General features: G+C 54.8%; 1 protein-coding gene across 2 annotated transcripts in view; it reads right to left on the reverse strand.

Annotated features, from left to right (window-relative positions):
- Zc3h3 (zinc finger CCCH-type containing 3) overlaps window positions 1-20,001 on the reverse strand; it is an 84,085-nt gene extending 64,084 nt beyond the window's left edge. Inside the window, exons 1-4 of one of the 2 annotated variants that reach the window (XM_076835657.2) lie at window positions 19,925-20,001; window positions 18,344-18,787; window positions 17,470-17,605; window positions 15,617-15,810 (exon numbers count right to left, since the gene is read on the reverse strand). In XM_076835657.2, coding sequence (XP_076691772.2) covers window positions 15,617-15,810; window positions 17,470-17,605; window positions 18,344-18,787; window positions 19,925-19,970 — 820 coding nt within the window. In that variant the 5' untranslated portion in view covers window positions 19,971-20,001. Of the gene's footprint in view, window positions 1-15,616; window positions 15,811-17,469; window positions 18,788-19,924 lie in introns of both variants that reach the window. The other variant, XM_076835656.2, reaches the window with a different exon arrangement.
- Between the last annotated feature and the right edge of the window lie 704 nt (window positions 20,002-20,705).

The following is a 20,705-nucleotide window of genomic DNA, read 5'->3' on the forward strand; positions in this document are numbered from 1 at the left end:
TCCTGCATCTCTCCTCTGCTTCCCAGTCACAGCCCAGGGAAGACGCTTCTGAGAGAGCCTCGAGTCATCATCTACACAAAGCAGCTGCAGTCAGTGGGGAACTGTATGTTCCTTCGGAACCCCAGACCACCAAGACTTTCTTGATCACTCTTCAGTTTCCCTCTGGGCCACTCCTTGACTTTCTGGTGGCCAGAGGAGCAGGGCTACAGGGCAGCGAGGGGAGTCCCTAGAGTCAGGCAATGGGTGTGCTAGGCCCCATTCATCTGTAGGCCACACAGCCTGCCCTGTGGACAGCACCAGGAACACACCCACCATGGTGGCTGGAGGTGGCAGGGAAAGCCACACCCTTAGGACTGCCTCAGCTCATGTCACAGCTTCTAAAAGGTATTTATACACTTGATTTTGCTTTAGCATGCACACATGCACAAACAAAAACTGCCTACAGAGCTGCAGCACTGAGCTAACAGCACAGCCCAGGGCCCTTGAGAAGATGGCAAGACATTCTCTTACCCTAGCCCAACAAAGACCACGGGAAGACTGGGGTTCCCCCAGCCGGAAATAGAGCTTTGCTGGTATGCCAACCCATTAAGGCAACACTGCCCTTGAAAGCAGGGCCATCCTCTTCTCTGGAGTCCCCCAGCCGCGGCAGCAGCAGTGCCTGCTCCTGGCTCCCAGGGATATCTTGGAAGAGATATCTGGGAGCAGAGAGGTTGCTAGAGCAGGGAGCAAGGGAGCCACACCAGGCCAGGCACAGAATGTCCCGGAGAGAAAGGGGCTTGGCACAGCACAGCCCAACCCAAGCCTACGAAAGCAAAGGATCTTCCTCCCTGCAAGGGCCTTGGCAGGAAGGAGTAAGGGAGAGGGGAGGCGAGGGGTGTGCTGGGCTGAGGAGGCTATGGACACCAGGGCAGTCCACATTAGGTTAGGGTTAGGGCAAACAGCTGCAGTGTCAGGCTGGAGACAGGTCCCCAAACAGGCCTCATCAGCTGCAGCCCCCCTAACTCATCTGCCTGGCGTGAGAACCAGGGGTCCCAACCCCTCCCCACTCTGGGCAATGGTATTTCAGGTGCCACAGGGGTTGTGGCACAGCAGCCAGCCTGCAACATCCAAATGGGCACCAACAATCTGGCGGCCCACCTAACCCCACCCACTAGACCTGGTAGGAGGAACTTGACTGGGCTCCTAAGCTCAGGAGCTGTCCCCACTCACCTGGAAGACACAGAGGCTAGGTAGCCTTCTCCAGGGCCCAAGGAAGGGCCCAGCAATGACCACCTGCACCTCACATGCCCCACAGAGCCCTGATCCTATTGCAACCTTCTAGGCATGTAATGACAGAAATTTGTGATACGGCCACAGCTCAGAGGGGCTCACCAGAGACACCCCAGAACTCACTCTCAGCCAGGGGAGCACTTCCTGCCCAAGTCCTCAGAAGCCCAGGCAGAGCAGGGCCGAGCAATTTAGAGTCCCTACAAGGTGTACAGTCCTTCCTTTCTTTTCTGTAGGCCCAGCTGAGATCCTCGAGGCCCTCCCAGGTCAGCTTCATGGCTCCCAGATGGGTAGGAGGCAAGGCAGCAATGTAAATCTGCAGCCACCTCATGGCCCACACTGGTATCTTCACAGGGCCATTCAGAACTCCAGGGCATCCTGTGAGTCACACACAAAGCGTCTCTGCCAGCTGCTGGGTCCCCCAAGTCTTTATAAAGCTTTCTTCTAGTTGCTGGGCTCCAGGAAGTAGATGCAGTCATGCTTTGCCCCATTCTCTACAGGCAGCCTCACCCTGACACAGGAGCCAAGGCTACTGCTCACTCCCATGGACACCTACCACTTAACTGCTCTGCAGCTGAGGCAGAGAAGGCAATTAGAAGAAAGCTGCCAGGTCCCATGGCTGCTGCAGACCCATGCAGTTCAGAACACACCATGTATGAAAGGAAAACAGCAGCCCAGGACTGACCCACAGGAGCGGAGCCCACAGACAGGCTGCTAGGAGCTGGGGGTCCTGGCCACAGAGCCCACAGCAGCCTGGAGGACCTGCATAGATGCAGGGAGGGAGGGCACAGCCCTGGATGGGAGCCAGAACTCTGGTCTATTCCAGCCCAACTTGTACACAGCAGCCTGACCCTGGGGCAGTCTCCCTGTCCACACATAGGCAAGCAGAGCACTCGGGGCAGCATGTCTCCCAGATTCCTTCAAGGCCCACATGTTAATGGGCTGGGAGAAGCAAGTGTGCTAGGGACACAGACAGCTACGCACAGTGCCATACCCCATGGATGCCCCTCAGCACGTTTCAGATGGGCCCTGGAGCACGGTGACCAAGACAGAGCAGGCCTAGGTGGCCCTGAGTCCCACTCCTGCAGTCCTTCCCCTCAGCACAGCTGCAACAGGTGAGAGCTGATCCCAGAACGCAAGAGCTGCCAAACCCAAATGCACTCCCCAAAGCCAGACTGGGACCTTCATGGCCCCAGAGAGAACCACCCGGGGAGGGCCTGGCCTAGACACAGGCAGGAGCACAGCATGGCCTGGGCTCCACTGCACTACCACATCCACCTGGCTGAGGGGCTCAGAACTCACAGCCCCATCCCCAGAGCCCACTCCCTTCACACCAACAGAAGGGAAAGTAAAGCCTGAGATAAGATACAGAGCAAAGGTGGCTCAAGGGGTCCATGACGGCCTGTCCACTGGCCCCAGGAGAGAAAACTGGACCCGAAAGGTCTGGGCACAGAACCAATACCTCCACATGTGCAGCCCTCAGGGCAAAGTGGGCAAGCCATGCTCCCTTGCACTATGGCTGTGTGGTCTGGGACTCAGCAACCTGGAGGAGATAAGAGAGAATGGGGAGGGCGGCAGTCTGCCTCTAGCCAGGAGACCCCCCATGGCAGGATGACCTGACCACCTCCCTGAGCTGGACATCTTACCCCGAGGCTGCAAGGACTAGCCAGCAGTGGAAGCAAGTATGTGGGCCATGCCCATCCCCTTGTTTCTGTACAGACCCCCTAGGTCAGAAGCTCCAAAAGGGAGCCTGAGGCACAGGGCTTATCTCCAAAGCCAGGGCTCCTTCCTGCCAGGTCTGAGAGAAAGACTTTCAAGCAAACCCACAAATAACTGGACACTTAATGATCAGAAGCTGCTGGATTTATAGTCATTGTACCCAGTTATAGATTTCCTTTACACATTCCATCAATTCTATGCACTTAGACTGTTAAATTTGGAAGATCATGGGTCCTCGGAAGCTCTGGGCCACGTTGCAGGTGATACCCAGATGGCTCTACAGGGCCCAGATGTGGCTACTGTTCCTTCTCAGTCCCTCTTGGCATCACCGACTCTGCCACCCAGGAGGCTCTGCTCTGCTCATGATTGGCGAAGGCACTAGTCTCCTGCATGGAGTAAGTTTCTTGTCAGCAACACAGTCACGGCTGGCAATCACTGAGGGCACTGTTGGCCACCGCCCTCTCCAAGCACACAGAGTGTATGGAGCAGAAGGTCACAGTGTACACAGACTCCTCTCTCAGGATCTTCCTAACATCTAGAAGCTCTGACAGCTGAAAAGGCACACACAGCCTGGCCCTTTCTGAAACAGCGGCACCCACACAGCTGTTATTCCTCCTTAGGCAGATCCACCCAAGTGGTTCAGCAACAAAAGAAGGGAAAGCTCTCAGCTCAGAGTCCAGCAGGCAAGGCCATCCTTGGAACCCATTCTAAGAGGGAATGCCACATTGACATGCTCCCAGGAGTACACAGGCCAGGGAGCTGCAGTCATGGAGGTGGGGAGGCTGAGGGGCCTGGGGGCTCCAAACGAGTCTGGCCGGCCAGCCAGCAAACACTGACAGCCAGCACATTGGCTCCTGCGAGGAGCAGAGAAAAGGGCCTGGCCAGGTCTCCCAGGAAGAAGTCCCCCATCAATCCTGGCCCTGCTCTCCCCGGGCTACCTGGCCGAGGGCTGCCCCAGCCACAGTGGGATGCAAGAGTTGGGACAAGACCCACCCAGTCTAGCCTCACCCTGTGGGTCACCCTTAACCCCTACAAGTGGACGCCACCCAGAGCCCTACCTAAAACCAGCAGAGCCCCCTCCATCCTATAGGGCACCTGAGGCCACCAGTTCCTGTCAAGGACCTCAGTTAGAACTGGAGACCACTCCCCACTCCCTCACAGCCTGAGCACTAGGGTCCTGGGCCACCCTGAAATCTAGGCTCTCCCTGGAGTTCCCTGAGGGGTCTCCTGCATGGGCATCATCAGAGAGCACCCAGCCTCCCTGAGCAGCCCCCAGACGCACACTCCAGATGTCCTTGGCAAGGCGCACCAGCCACAGCACCTCCTCCTCAGCCCAGCCTCCACGCCTCAAGTCCCACTCCGGTTACTCGAGGACGCTCCACAAACCTCTCCAGGGTGAGGAGCCACAGGAGGAAGGCTGCCCATGCACCAAGCAGCCCTCCCACCACTTCAGTGAAGAATCCTGACAGGCCATAGATCAGTGAGCCACTTGGTCTCCAATACAGGTCACTAACACACAGAGCAGCCCTTCCTCTCCCACTATCCATAGTTGGTAGAGGCTCCAATGCACCTGCCTATAGACGGGAAAGTGGACCACCAGCTGCAGGGCTGGGCTGCAAGAGCTCTGACTGCCCACTACGGCCCCTGGTCCTGACATGGACCCTGTCCACCATACTACACCATCAGGCACAGTGAGCAATGAGGGCCATGCTGCTGAGGGGGAGGTACAGGCCCATGAAGGGCCCCACAGGCTGCCTAGGGCTCCAGGTGTACAGGCCAGCTCACCCTCTCAGCAGGACACTACCAGACAGCCTGCTAGGCATTCTCACTCCTGGGTCACGACCCCCCACTGCCCTTGACTCTGTAGGTCCTGTTGCCCATCTGGAGGAAGAAGACATTATCCAGCTTCAAATTATCTCCAAAATTTGCATACACAAAATGACCAAATACATACAAAGAAAAATAACGACAGACAGTAGAAAAGACATCCCAATAATCGTGGTCTTTAAAAGGACAGGGAGCTGAGGGTATGTTTAGGATACAGCACTTGCCTAGCATGTGTGAGACCCTGGAGTCAATCAGCACCACACACATATAAAGTAGGATTAATTTTTTTCTTTTACACACTTGAACTTTAAAAAATAATTAGAGGGCTGGGGGTGTGGCTCAAGCGGTATCGCGCTCGCCTGGCATGCGTGAGGCCCGGGTTCAATCCTCAATACCACATACAAACAAAGACGTTGTGTCCGCCGAAAACTAAAAATAAATATTAAAATTCTCTCTCTCTCTAAAAAATAATTAGATGAACTTGGGTGTGTCCTTTGGAATCTCCACTTCTCAAGATCCTGAGGCAGGAGGAACAAGTTTGAGGCCAGCCTCAGCAACTTAGCCAGACCCTGACTTTTACAGACAAGTATAGGTGTTCAAGGAATTAAAAAGACAAGACTGCAAATTTTTGGTGGAGACCTAGAAATTATTTTAAAAGACAAATAGAAATTTTAGAATTTAAAAACAGTTAACTGAAATTGAGAACTCAAGGAATGGATTTAGTGGCAAATCATACAATGCAAAATGGCAAATAAGTAAATTAGAACTACTGCAAACCTTAGGCAGGATAAATTAAAAGCACACCTAAGCACATCTCAGCAAAAGTGCTGAAAACCAAAGGTGGAGGAAAATCGTACCAAGGGGAAGAGAGAGGTCACGCCTTCCCAGGCAGGCCAGCTGGCCTCAACAACAGCAGCCAAGTCAGGGGCCATGAGACAGAGCACCAAGGAACACACACACACAAACAGTGGCCATCCTAAAATCTCTTCTTTACTTTTTTATTTGTAATTTTTTTTTTTTTTTTTTTGCAGTGCTAGGACTTAAACACAGGCCTCACATGGGCTAGGCAAGCACTCCGTCAATGATCTATATCCTCAGTCCATCCCTAAAATTCTTTAACCAGCAAAAGCACTCTGCTGCAGCTGTGCACACCTGTAATCTCAGCTCTCCAGGAGGCTGAGGCAGGAGGATCACAATTCCAAACCCAGTCTGAGCAACTAAGCGAGGCCTGTGTCATGAACGTACATGCCATCCTTGGGCAGGGCCATGCTCACTGGTACATCCTTCCAGTTTGGGTATATGTGCTGTTGAAGCAAGCACAAGAGTTCTTCTCAAAGAAAAAAAGATTGAGAAACTAAGACAAATGTAAAATTGTTTTAAATAATTGTATGGCCAGACGTAGTGGCGCACTCCTGTAATCCCAGCCACCCTGGAGGCTGAGGCAGGAGGATTCTAAGTTCAAAGCCAGCCTCAGCAATTTAGCAAGGCCCTAAGCAAGACTCTATCTCTAAAGAAAATATAAAAAGGACTGGATGTGGCTAAGAGATTAAGTCCCCCTGGGTTCAATCCTCAGTACCTAAAATAAAATAAAATGATCCTATGTATTTGTGGGATACAATATTTTTATTTTTATTTTACTTTCTTGGTACCAGGGATTGAACTCAGAGGCACTTAACCACTGAGTTACCTACCCAGCCTTTTTTTTTCTTTTTTTTTTTTTTTTGTGAGACAGGGTCTTGCTAAGTTGCTTAGGGCCTCACTAAGTTGCTGAGGCTGGCTTTGAACTCACGATCCTCCTGCCTCAGCCTCTGCATGCTGGGATTACAGGCATGCGTCACCACATCTGGCTGGTTGTGTGTGTGTGTGTGTGTGTGTGTGTGTGTGTAGGCGCGCGTGCATGTTGCTGGGAACGGAATACATTGCATGTGGTAGGCAAGTGCTCTACCACTGAGCCCCAACCCCTAAAGACATTTTTCAACAAACACATATTGCAGGAACTGGTCCCAAGTAGACCTGCATTATTAAGGGATATTCTTCAACCATAAGCAGAGAAAGGAATAGAAAGAAAAGGAAGAACAAACACATGAGTAAGTCCGCACAGACGCTGGCTGCAAGTTCTGCCTCATGCCTTCTGGAACACAGGGAGAGTTATCATCACAACAGTGCCAGTGCATGACGGGGAAGGCGAGAAGCCAAGGGACACATTCTAAGCTGCCACCATCCAACTAGGGACCATGCTGTGTACAAGCACCAGTGATGACATGAATGCACACTGTCACCTGAGGGGACTGCTAGATGCAGAATGAAAGAACACACAGTAACAAGCCAATAAGAGAAAATGAAAACTTTCAAATATCCCAAAAAAATAAATAAAGAAAAGATACAGAGCTGGTGAAACAAAGAAAAAGTACACAAGAAAATGGCAGATTTTAATTTATGCTAATTAACACATCAAAAGTACATACTAAATTTTGTGGGGGATGGGGGTACTGGGGATATTGAACCTAAGGACACTTAACCACTGAGTCACATCCCCAACCCTTTTTATATTTTATTTAGAGACAGGGTCTCACAGAGTTGCTTAGAGCCTCACTAAGTTGTTGAGGCTGACTTTGAACTTGCAATCCTCCTGCCTCAGCCCCCCAAGCTGCTTAGACTAAATATTTTTTAAAGAATTTTGAAAAAACAACTCTTAGCCAGGTGCAGTGGCACACTCCTATAATCCCAGCGGCAGGGGAGGCTGAAACAGGAGGATTGCAAGTTCAAAGCCAGCCTCAGGCTTGGTGAGACACAAAGCAACTCAGTGAGACCCTTTCTCTAAATAAAATACAAAATAGGGCTGGGGATGTGGCTCAGTGGTTGAGTGGCCCCGAGTTCAATCCCCAGTACCAAAAAAAAAAAAAAAAACCCCAACACTTTGCTATATAAAAAGTCCAAACATAATAGAGAAAAGGTGAAAATAAATGTGTACATATACAAACTTCTCATACATACACATGTACGTATGTGTGTAGGCTCACACATGCCGCAAACATGAACTAACATAGCTACACGGTGTCAGTAGAGCAAGCTTTGAGGCGAGGAACACTACAAAAGACGCAGAGCACCTCCCAATATTCAAAGCTTCAATCACTAGGGAAATAAAATTCCAGATTGGTCTGCACCCAGCAAAGTATCTTCAAGATATTTAATGTCAGATTGACACCTGGAACTGAAGAAATTCACAAGCACACTGGAAGATTCTAACACAACCCTGTGTTAGACTGTGGAAAACCAGAATCAGCCCTCCCCTCCAGAGTTGTAAGAACACAGAAGGCTTCAACAGCACAACCAACATTGTCTTTTTGGCACTGAACACAACTCCTGAAGACCATGCATTTTTTTTTGGTACTGGTGACTGCACCAGGGGCACTTTACCACTGAGCTACATCCCCAGCCCCTTTAATCTTTATTTGGAGAGAGGATCTCACTGGCACTCTCTCAGGCAGCTTAGCCCACAGCGCAGGGAGAGGGGCTCCCCACTTAGCGACTGTCCCTCAGAGTCTTAGCAGGCATCTCTTAGACCCCATGGCCCCAGTTGTCCCCTGACCAACCATGGGGTACTGCCCCAGAGCCTGCGGTGCAATTCTGAGGGGACCCCAAAACTCTTTCCACTGAGTGTCCTACACTAGACAGGACCAGGCCAGGTGCCGCCTCTGCATGGCAGCTCCCCACTCGGGAGGTCAGGACATACTTGGCCTGAACAGGGGAAGGGGCAGGAGGGATCTGGCAGCTTCCCACTATAGCAGGAAGATATTCTTAACAGTGGGAGCTGAGAAGAGCCAAAGGGGCAGCTGGCCTCAAGAACAGCCCTCCCAGGGTCAGAGGATGATGCCCCGCTTGTGCACAAACTCAAGCCTCCTCACGCTCACCACACACTCTGCTCACAATGTCCCCTGACCCCAATCCCAGGAACTGAGCCAGCTGCCACCAGGTCCTTCCATCTTCCAGCTAGAGACCCAGGCACACAGCCTCCCTCTGCTCTTGAGGACCGCGTACCAAGAGTCACATCAGTGCCACTGGGTCTCCAACGAGAGCAGGGATGGCACAATAAGGGACAGTGGCAGGAAGACAAGGCATGCTGGGCTGGGGCTCTTCCCTCTGACAGCAGGGCCACCAGTGCTATGCACAAGACACCAAGGGAAGCCAGCCCCAGGTCTTGACTTCAAGGCTATGATGGCACCATGAGCAGCACACATGTGCAGTCCCATGCCAATTCCTGTGGAATAATTCATTAGAACGGCCACGACAAACGTAAAACTGGAGGCCTCCAGCGCGCCTGATAATTTATGCAAGATCCAAGGATCGCTGCGGCTGCCTTTCCCAGAGCCTAATTCAGCATTTTCTTTTTCCCTTATGAAAGCAGGACTCCAGATTTAACTGCTCTCACGCCCTTTAACGGTGTTCGCCATAGTAAAATCGAACAGCCCAGCTGCACACCAGTGAGCAATGATGGATCGCAGACCCCCAAGGTGCCAGCACAGCTCCCAGGCAGCATCTCCAGCAGCCACGCAGCACGCAGGAATGCAGGGCTGGTCCAAAGCACCCCAGAGTTCTACCCCTTAACCTCCCAATCCCAGGAGAATCAACCCTTGGCCACTTTACAGATAGGGAATCAGATATCCGCACTACAAACACAAGGGGCCCAAGTTCCCCAGCGAGGCAAATGCCAGCACCAAGCCTGAACGCTCAAAGTCAGGATGTACCTGGCACCCTGAATACAGCCTGCTCCCAGCACCCAGCAACAGAGGCGGTCACCCAGCTCAGCCTCCCTGCTGAGCACACTGGCTGTGAGCCCTACCGGGCCAGGCCCAGCGAGCCACTGTGAACACTCTCAAAGCCAGCACCTTGGACCTGGCACACGTCCTCTATGGCATCTGTCTGCTCAGCTGGGGCTGCAGAACAGCACACACCTCTGCACACAGGCAGGGAGAAATGGCGGACTTGGGTCCATGACCACAGCTCTCTGCTCCCCCACAGTGAGAACCCATGCCTTCGCCTGACATAGAAGAGCCAAGGCTCAATGCCCATGCTGGGACTGGGCAAGGACCCAAGCCACCCTGACCAGGCTTCCACTCCTGAAGCCCCAGGGACCTCTAAGGATGGGAGGAGGGGCCTTGATGGGCAGGTCCTTCAAACCTAAGCACACTGTGCACACAGCCAGGAGGGCATGAGAAAAGAGTGTGAAATAGTCTGTAGACACACCCCCACTAACAGACTGGGGAGGCTGCCTTCAGGTGGACAGAGGCTGGGGGGCAGACCAGTGCCCAGAAAGCACTGTATGCCCGAGGGGTCCCCAGCCTCTCCACAGGTGACAGCCTTAGGGCTGGGGAGGGCAGGACAGCAAACCGGTGAGTGGTGAAGGGCCTAGAAACTGGGCAGGGCAGCAGGGAGCTAAGAGGAGGTCAACAGAGGTCACATAGGGAAGACTCCCTGAGCACTTTCTTGAAGCACTTGGACTCTAAGAATGGGCAGTGGGCCCCAGAACTGGTGACACCCAGCCAGAAGGGGGGTCAAGATCCACTTCTGCCCATTCTGCCAGTGACTGAGGGTGATCCTGCTTCTTGTCCATAAATGGTGAAAGTGGTTCCTCTATCCACAGAGCCAGCACTGTGGACTAAGAACAAGGTGGGAATCACCTGTCATATGCCAGTGAACTCTAGGCCAGAGGCAGATGATTCTGCCTGGGTGGCTTATGTGAAAGCCTGTGCAACCTACAGGTCTTGGGCCAGCCTACTGTCACAAATTGTCACATGTAAGAACACCATGAAACCCGGCCCTTTCTGCCCATGGCAGGTATGCCTGTGGGAACCCCAGCCCCATCCACCTTCAGCAAGGCCTCATCTAAGCCCTCCACTCTAGCAACTCATCTGCCAAAGTTGCTGCTTCCTGGGCAGGGCCCCAGGCTCACCATGGAGAGCAGGAGAAGAGGTGGGCTGTGACTACATACCCACAACCCTGAGCAAAAAAGTAGAGGGGTCTCCCACCCCGGCAGATCTCCTCAAAGTCTTTTCCTTGGCATACAGCAGCAGACATTTCCAAGTGGCTGTTAGGAATCCCCAACTAAGCCAGGCCCGGTGACACACAACTGTACAACAGTGATGCCAGCCGAGGACTGGGGAGGGCAGGACAGCAAACTGGTGAGTAGTGAAGGGTCTAGGTATTGGGCTGAGTATCTAGACGGAAGGCTGAGGCAGAGGGAGTACAAATTTGAGGCCAGCCTCAGCAACCTAGTAGGACCCTATTTTTAAGCAAAATCAAATGGACTGGGGATGTAGCTCCATGGCAGAGGCTTGCCTAGCACACCAAGGCCCTGGCTTCAAGCCCCAGAACAGCAAGAGAAAAGGAAACATTGACTTGTTGGCATCAAGCAGCACCCTAGCCTGGGGCACAGCACCCCAGGCAGCACCCCCTCTGAGGGCAGCTCAGCCACCTACACGGTGTCCTCAGGCAGCCAGATACAGCACTGGGCCTGACTGGGCCTGGCTGGGCCTGAGGAGAATGAGCCTCAGAGCTGACCCTGAGCCCCTCAGGCCCCACATGCCTATACCAGAGTGAGAGCCCAGACGGATGGTTATCACACTGGGTAACTGATGGCAAGAATTATGGGGACAGTAAATCAGGCACCATTTTGCAACCCCTAAAGGTCTCGCCCCTCTTGCCCCAGACTCTCCTGCAATATCCATGGCAGACAGTCAGGCAGATCTCCACTCAGACCCACCACACGCTCCAGTTCCATAGAGGCCTACAGAATCTTAACCCTTCAACCCCAGGAGAAAGGGAAGGAAGAGACAGAGACAAGGGGCACAGGGTCAAGAGGGTACCCCAAGCCCCCCGCACTCCATTCAAACTCTGATTCTAAATCTCTGGGGCCCAGAGAACTCTTTGGAGGCAGAGGAGGCAGGGTCAGGAAGGGACTCCCTGAGTCAGGCTGGAACCTTCCTGACACTCTCAGTCCTCAGGCTGAGCGGCCGCACGGCTGCTGAACAATGCAGTTTTGAATTCAATTAAAGTGATTATCTGTTGTGCCAAATAAATTGTGTACAGCATATATCCTGCGGCACTTTACACCTCGGGGCTCATTATTCCCTAACTGTTTCCTCCTGTTTATGTGCTCTCAAATTAAATTGCTGATAATATGCGCCAAAATAAAAAATGAGCGCACCTTGTCCCAAGAAAATTGATTCTCCCTTCTCCTGAACTGGCGATTGCCAGGTTTTATATACTCTGTTCCTGGTGATCATTAGTAATTCAATTTTCTTTTTATTAGCCCCCTTATCTGCTGAGCAATATAGTGGCAGGGCTGACCTCTTTCGCACGGGTAAATGTTTAAAATCTTTTCCCTGATTAATTTTGCCAGTTAAGAAAAAGAGGAGAAATGGCCCGGCTCTTAGCCATCACAATGAATAAAGCTTAATGTTGATTGTGATGGAATTTCTAATGCCAGGGAAATTGATTGAACGCGGCAATTACGCTGCAAGAGTAACTCGAGGGAGATGGGATCGCTTTCTCCTGGCCGTAGCCTTTTGGTTATTTAAAACAATCCAATTTGCAAGGATAATTATGTATTAGTGTTTTATCTGCCACTTGAAATGAACAGGGGAGTTTCGATACTGGCCCAGCATTAGCAGGTTATTGCTGCAAATTACTTGATATCTGCTTTCTTTCACATAAAGAGGAAATTAGGCAATCAATTACTAGAAAAAGGTGGACTTAAGAATAAGAGAGGCAAGTGCGCCCTCTGCTGGCAGCAAGGCCACAAAGCAGCAACTTTGGCAGATGAGTTGCTAGAGTGGAGGGCTTAGATGAGGCCTTGCAGCTGCCAAAGGCCCCTCTCCCTCCCTCCCAGGCACAGAAGCCCATTAGGAGGTCAGGTCCCTCCCTGGACATCAAGACACTGCTTCCCTGGAGAGTTGGAGCTGGGGCTAAGCATTTTCTGGAGGAAAATGGGAAAAGAGAATATTCCAGCCAGATGAAGGAAGGGGCAGCCCCTGACCAGTGACCCCATCCACTGGGAGGAACTGCTACCTAGGAGCCACACAACCTTGGGTTCCACACCCTCCTGGAGGCAGAACTACATCTGAGCAAGATCCCCAGCTTGGGGACCCAAGACAGCCCTAGCCAGGAGGGAGGGAGACAGCAGGCCTTGCAGGAGGAACCCTGGGAAAGCCTCACATTGGCTTCAGGATCACCCAGGCTCCGCCTAGGTCCCAACCCAGGGAGATGCTTGTCCTCACTCCCACCCCCTCTCATGATGCCCTAACCAGGCCCCTGTCCTCCTGCAGCAATCCCAGCTCGTGGCCTCTGCTGTCCAAGTTTCGGGTGGCAGTCTCTGGGACCACCTGGTGTGCCTCAGCATCTCACACCTCTTATGTCCGTCTTCCAGAGGCCCCAGCCCACGTGGGAGGTGAAGACACTCACATAGCCTGGCACACAAGGCCGCACGTGCAGGCCTATGACTCATAACCTGCTCCAGCCTCCAGAGCACTGTGGGCCAACACCACCACCTGCTATCCATGAAAACACGACCCAAGTCCCAGCTAACCCTAACCCTCTTCTGTCCCACCCTGGCTTCCCAATGTAACCAGAAGCAACCCTCTTTTTCTTACTGGGACCTACAAGAACTTTCACATTGTCTGGTGCCCTCACCTGGGACAACATGTCAGCTACGTAGCCTCCCTCTGTTCCTGGAACACAGGAAGCTCAGTTCCCACCCTGCCCTCCACTTGCAGAACTGAGAGTCACTTGCTCTCTCTTCATTCAGGTCCCCTCCTCAGGGAATCCCTCCCAAACACCCGGTCAATGCTGTCCAGCCTTCCCAAGACCCACTGCTAGACTCTTCTGCTTCCTCATTTTCAGAACACACTGAGCACCCAAAAGCATCTTTCCAGCCCGTCCATAAGGACACAGATTGCCACCTGTCTTTACCACCAGAGCATGGCTCCGGCATCCCCTAGGAGCCAGCATGCCGCCTGGCCCCGAAGTGACCAACATGTGGTTGGCGAGTAGGCAGGCAGGGGAGGGGGTAGGAGACCTTCCCAGAGGCCCATTACCACAGGCCCTCCCTTAAGTCACCACACTTGATTATGAGGTTGCTCGCTCCCCTGGTCCTATCAGGGCAGTGACCATAGCAGCCCCCACAGTTCCCAAGAAGGCCTGACCCAAGGCTACATACTGTCCAGCAGGGAGAGGTGGGAACCTAGGGACCCACATTCCTTCCTGCCTGACTACCTGTGGGGCTCACGGCAGTGCCAGCCCCTGCCAGCAGAACCATCCCCAGTCCATACCCCACCCTGCCCCAGGCCAGAGCGAACAGGCCAGCTGCAGGCACAGAGTGTGGAGCTGACTCAGAGGACACCCATGAGGACCTCACTCAGCCATCCTCCCACCACGCCTTCCCATGACACCGGCAGGCCCCTCCACCCAAAGCTGGAGTCCTCCTCCACCTATCCTCCCTACTTGACCATGAGCACCTGCCCTCTGTCCAGTCAAGTCTTTTTTCCACACTCCCATCCAGCCACTGCACTGCAGCACCAGGTACCTCTTGGTTCCCCTGCTCCCTGTCACCTGGGAAGATCCACACTGGCCCCAGCACATGGCAGGAGTCAGCCACACAAAACAGCAAGCAGCCAGCACCCTCCAGCTCTGCTGCCTCATGAGCCTGCAGCCCCAGTCCCAGCTGCACAAGCCCCTTCAGTCCTCTGGCTGGGCTGTGGGCCCCACACTCCTGTACCCAGCTCTCCACACAGGCTCTCAGCTCTGCCCAGCAATGCCCCTCCCAGAGCCTTCCCCAGAACCTTCCCGGTCAGCCAAGAATATTTCCTGAATGAGAGCCAGTATCCACTCAGACTGCCCATATCCATGCTTGCTAGTCTCCAAGCACCCCACCCTTTCCAGACTCTACACACACTCGGCCACATGTGCCCAGGTGCTCCAAGGAGAATGACAGGAGATGCCGCAGGGTTAGGTGTACCCAGACAAACCCAGCTCCCCATGGCCACACCAGGTGAGTGCCACCCCTAGGACTCAAGACCCCTCACCACAGATCCCGGAGCACACACTGGCCTGGAGGTGGCCCCCCAGTGTCAGTGTATCCTGACACGTCTCCTCCCAGTGGGGGACAGGGCTGTCCTCAGAGGAGTCATACCTACAACCTGTAGGCCAGGATCTACTCAGGCAACCGCAGGGAGCTCTCAGGACCTCCCACAGGCTTCCAGCTGCTCACAGCAGAAGGTGACTCTGGGAGAATGCAATGAAGACTTCCAGGCTGGCCCAGGACAGGGGAGCGGAGCCCTGTAGGCCTCCCTTGGAGGAAGCGAGGCTGGGCACAAGGGCCCTTACCCATCACCTCCCACAGGAGGGATGCAGTGGGTACATACTGAGGACTGGGCAGAAAGGCTACCACACTCCTGACTAGCTGCACTAGCCCCACCCAGGCACAACACTCCCAGTCCCTCTCCTGCACTCATTACCTGGCCTCCCACTGCCCACCAGGCAGAGCCCTCTGGGTCCACAGCCCTCCAACAGCATGTTCAGGAGACAGCAAACATGGTTCCTAAAAGGCCAGGGAGGAGCCAGATGTGGTATGCACCACTGCAATTCCAGCAACCGAGGAGGCTGAGGCAGAAAGAGTGCAAGTTCAAGACCAGACACTGTCTCAACATAAAAAATAAAAGGGGCTGGAGATGAACCTCGGGGTTCAATCCCAGGGAGGGGTGCAGCTTGCAACCATTCCTATCCCATGATGAGCTCCCCACCGGCGTACCTTCCTTGGAGGGGAGGTGGGCCCGGCTTGGTGGCAGATGGCACAGTCGATGCCTAGTGACCTGCACCAGGCCCTTATTGGGAGTCCTCTTCAGAAAAGGGTTGTTCTTCCCCCGAAGGACCTGTCTCCGCCGCAGGTTAAGGTGGCTCTTGGTAGTGGCAGGTAAGGGGCCATTCTTCTTGTCCCCAGGAAGGCTGTAGAGACAAAATCAAGCAGATACCAGTGGAATCACTGGTGGCTCTGTCCACCCATCCTTCCCTACCCAAGTCTTCATGGGAGGGCATGGACCCAGAAACAAGCAGGCAGAGCTCCGTGGCTTCTTCCAAAGCCCTGCCTTCCCTACCCAGTCTGACGCAGCGCCCACCCGGCTGCTAGTCCACTTCCCTTCTCCCCCTCCCCTTCCCTCTGCAGCCAGGATGAGCAAGCAGGAAGATCCGTAATCAGAAGACCCGGGCCAGGGCAGGCTGCCACACTCCCCACCATGGCAGAGGCCTCAGACCAACCCCTCCTGGAATGCTCACTCCGCCCCACTTGCCCAGTCCAATAACCTCATGCACAGGATGGGGACAAGCAGCAACAGAAAGAGATGCAGCCCTTGAGGAGGAGCTGCCACCAGGCCCACAGGCCAACCCCGCCCACCTGTGAGAGGGGTGCCCCAAGGCTCGCTCTCCACACTCCCCAGAACAGAGGAAGCACAGGCATGGTACAGCAAAGCCACTCTCCAAGAATTTGAAGAACAGGGACTGGGGTCAGAGGAAGGGAGCCTACCCTGAGCCAAAGACAAAGGTCAGACAGAAGAAAGAGCTCCTGCAGGGCTGGGAAGGCACACTCCACAGCAGACACTCTGCCCAGCAGTGCAGCCTCATGCTTCTGTTTGTTCGCTGCTCATCTGATGAAGTCTCAGAACCCAGAACAAGACTCTGGGCTACAACATCATCTTTGAGTCTCTCTACAACTCATGAGGATGGGAAGCTCAGAAAGGACTGTATGCTTGTGAGGTGGTAGCACCACCTAGTCACCTGGCCACCACCAAGAGAGTGACTGGGATGTAAGATCATTTTGTTCCCTCTAGGGATGGCCACCTGCCACCTCGTCACTTTCTGAGGGTGGCCAGAACTCAAATCTGAGAAATTCCAAGAGGCTGCAGTGCACCAGCCCCACCCAGCTGCTGCCCACTGCATTGAACTGGAGCAGCAGGCTACCTGGCCCTGGGCAGAACACCCAACAGGGCCGGGCCTCGTGGGGCCCAAGGCCCAAGCACCCCCCCACCTCAGGGCCAGTGCCCAGAGCCCCAGGCCACCACCCAGCTCAGATGCATGGTCCACAGCTCCAGACTTGGGGCAACCACAGGCTCCCACACAGCCTCCCCCTCCTGCTGCACTCTGGGCAGACTATCTATGGTGGCTGCTCCCCAGAAGCCAGACTGGTACCATGCCATCTGTACCTACAAATGTGGAAGGGAAACCATGCCTCACAAGCTTCTGGCCATGAGACCAGGCTCCCACCCCACCACTGCCTGGCTGGATCCAGGGCAAGTTCCTTAGTCACCCTGAGCCTCCCCTTATGCAGCTTTAAGAGTCTCAAGCACGACATGGCTCTAAAGGACAGTAATACCTACAGCCTACTGGACACAATCCCACACACGAAGCCCCTAGGTCAGGCCCACAAGCCAGTGGTGCTGATCACGCCCACCATGAGCCCCAACCCCCGCTACCCCTCCCTCCCTACACTCTTGGAGGGAACAGAGGCTAAGGGCTTGCCCCAAACTCCACAACTCAGGGGCCAAAAGGATCTTGCTGGTCCCAGCCCCCTCCGCACACCCAGATGGGACACTGGGCAGTGGAGATGCACACCTGGTACTGCCCCGCCTCCGGACAATCTTGGTGCGGCTCTTTACTTTGTAAGCTGACAGTGGTGTCTCCCCAAAGAGGGGCTTCAAGCTGCCAGGTCCCACTGCTGGCCTGTCTCCTGGTGGAGACCTAGATGGAACTGGGGAAAGTTGAGAAGCATGATCCTTGCTGCCAGCCTCTGACTGCCAACGGAAGGAGGAAGAAGAGGAAGCAGAGGGGCTGGATGCCTTCCACTTGTACTTGCTGGGAGAGGGTCCGGTCTTGGAGTTCATGGCCAGCCTTCTGGGCCTGGCCTCTGGGTCAGCTCTGGGCTGTGGCTTCTCTGTCTTTCCAGATGTGCCAAAGGAGGCCCTGCTCACATTCTCTGTAACTGCTCTGGGACTGAGAGTCCTCCGAGTGGCCCGGGGGCTCTTTGCAGAGGAGGCCACCCATTTGTAATTGCTTTTCCGAAACTTGTTGGTTCGACAAGACACTAGCAGTGAGGTTTCCCGGGCCTGCCTGGGCCCTGAGACTGATCTGGCTGGGGCCACCACTGAGCCCAAGGGAGCTGGCTGATCCGGAAGGCCAGCATTCACTCTTTCATCCCTAAGGGGTTGCACAGCACAACTGGCTGCAGAATGAGGGCCCACCTTCCGACCCAGGGCCATCCCAGTGCGTGGGGGTAAGGTGGAGGTCTGCAAGCAGGCCTGGACGACAACTGCGCTCTCACTGACTGTCCGCCGGGGCTCCGCAGGGCCATCATTCACACTGCCCACAGACTTCACAACCCGTGGCTTGCCAGGCTCCTTCTGGCAAACCAAAAGGGGATCCTTAGCACTGTAGCTCCCCCTGCCTCTTCCTGGCCTCAAGGGCTGCAGCTTCCCAACAGGCGGCTCACCCTCGCCTTCCTGGGGTCTTTGGTCACTCCAGGGCATGTCCTCATAGTCTTCCAAAGAGCTCCGCTGAGCTCCTAGAGTACTTATGGAGCCAGACTTTGATGGTGGTTTGATTTTGATGACCATGTTCTGATCTGGACTGAGCTGGACCTGTCTCTCAAGAACATACGGCTGAGGGTCAGGGTCTTGGCTGCCTTCCTCCTTGAGGGGTGCTTGCACAGCATGGTCACCAGCTGGTTCTGAGGATCCCGGGGGCCGGTTCACAAGGGAGTATTTCTTACGCCATGCAGGTCCATGGTGAGATGAGAAGCCCCTTCGGCTTGGACGAGGGTAGCGGGCAGCAAAGGCCCTGCCACTATGGTAAGAGGGTGGCTGCCACTGGGAAGCAGATGAGGTGCCTGGGGCAGAGGCATTGCCATGGAGGTTTTTGTAGTCATCGATTAGACCTAAGAAGACAGAATTACAGACTCAGTCAACCAGAGGTGTGAAGACAGCAGCATTAATCACTATAAGGGAGGGGAATAAGCTGGCAAGATGCTCTCTGACCCTGCCTGCGGAGTCCCTGCCTGATTCAGGGGGCAGCCCCCAATGCTTGGGAACAGTTCAGCTCAAAACCCCAGACCTGTCTTTTGCACAAGACTTTTCCCCATCTGTTCTATTTCAATATTACTTCTGCTGGTTTATCCTGAAAATGCAGCCCTGTGGTAGGTCAGTTTCTATTTGCTGCTTTGTTAGATCCACAATTCTTTAAGGGAAGTGTCACTCCATATGCAGAGATCAGCCAGGTCCCAAGCTGCAATCTCTGGACAAGGATACAAGTCAGCCAGAGTGGACCTCTGCTCTGCCCACAGAGGGGAAGGATGCTTAATAACTTCCATGGAGTGTAATGGAACCAACGCCCCCAACCCTGGTACTTGACGGCAGATAAAAGAACACTCAATATACAGGCTGGTGACCTTCCTGACGTGTCACTGTCTTCTCCAAGACAGGAGGCCTGACACCACAGGCTTTCCAAGGAAGTCCCCAGTGGCTGGCCTGGCGCAGGGAAGCAGGACACAGGCACCAACACTCAGCTGCCAAACCAACAGGCAGCCCTCCAGTTACGGACACCCCCAGGCCGGTCCTGCCCAGACAAACAGAAAGCCATTCCAGACCAGGCGCCCGCGCAGGGCGAGTGCGAGGGAAGCCCAGCGGCGGCAGCGGAGGCAGCCCGCTGGATTCTCACTCCTGAGGCCTCCCTCTGTGGGGATGACCTGGAAGGGTTTTAACCCTAGAAAGACCAACTTAGGTTCTAAGCCGGAAGCTGAGGGCTGGGGAGTCGGCCTGGAATCCGAGGGGCTGCGTCTGTACAGAGGGAAGGACGGGGCCCAGCCCGGCGCCAGCGCGCTACCCCGAGCGACCGGCCGCCCCTGCCCACGCCCGGCCCGGGACCCGCCGGAAACCGGCCCAGGCCGATCCCGCACAGACGCCGAGATCCCGAGCGTCGAGAGAGCGCGGGCGAGGTCTACCACTCCGGAGAGGCCCGCCAGCGGTGAGGGGGGAAAAAAGGGAACGCACGCCCGGCCCGGCCGGGGCCGACCCACCCTGTAGGAGGCGGATCTGCCGCCGCAGCTGCTCCTTTTCCTCCATCTCCCGAGTCCGCGACGCCCGGCCAGGCCCCCGCAACGTCATCGCTGAGCGACTGCGCCCGGCGGGCGGGGTCGGAACGGCAGAACGCCGGGAGCACCCAGACCGCGGGCGGCAGACTTGCGCCGTCGCCTTAGCAACGCGGGACTTCGCACGCGCAGAGCGAGCCTCCGGTGGCGTCATCAGGGAGCGCCGGCAGCGGAGACTCGCAGTGTCTGCGCACGGGGCAGCTGGAGGTTCTCGAGGGGCTCCGGGTGGAGATGAAGCGGTTAACAGTTGCCTTGGGCCCGGAGGCTCTGCTGACGCCAAGCTGCGGCCGGAAGAGAACGAGCGAGACGCCCCGAGGCCTTTTACGGAGACATGAAAGCCTGGCTTGTGGGTGGAAAGAAGTGTTGAAACGTGTAAACCCTTGTGCACTGTTGGGAACGTGAAGGTGCAGCCGCCGGAGACGGCCGTGGGGTTCCTCAGAAAGGTAAAGGTAGGACTGTGGCAAGCCCCCACCTGGTGGACACCCAGGAGAACCGAAGGCACCGACTGGGCGTGTCGGTGCGACTCGGCAGCCTCGTCACCACAGCCAAGTGGAAGCAGCGCCAGTGTGTGTGCAGAACAGAATGCCCACGTGCATGTGATGGGATGTTATTCGCCCTTGGAAAGGAATGAAGTTTGACCTGTGCTATAACGTGGACGAACTTTGAAAACTATGCTAAGTAAAAGTGTGGGTTCCACTACTCCCTGCCA

This window comes from Callospermophilus lateralis, chromosome 16 (genome assembly GCF_048772815.1).
Source record: "Callospermophilus lateralis isolate mCalLat2 chromosome 16, mCalLat2.hap1, whole genome shotgun sequence".
NCBI lineage: Eukaryota > Metazoa > Chordata > Mammalia > Rodentia > Sciuridae > Callospermophilus > Callospermophilus lateralis.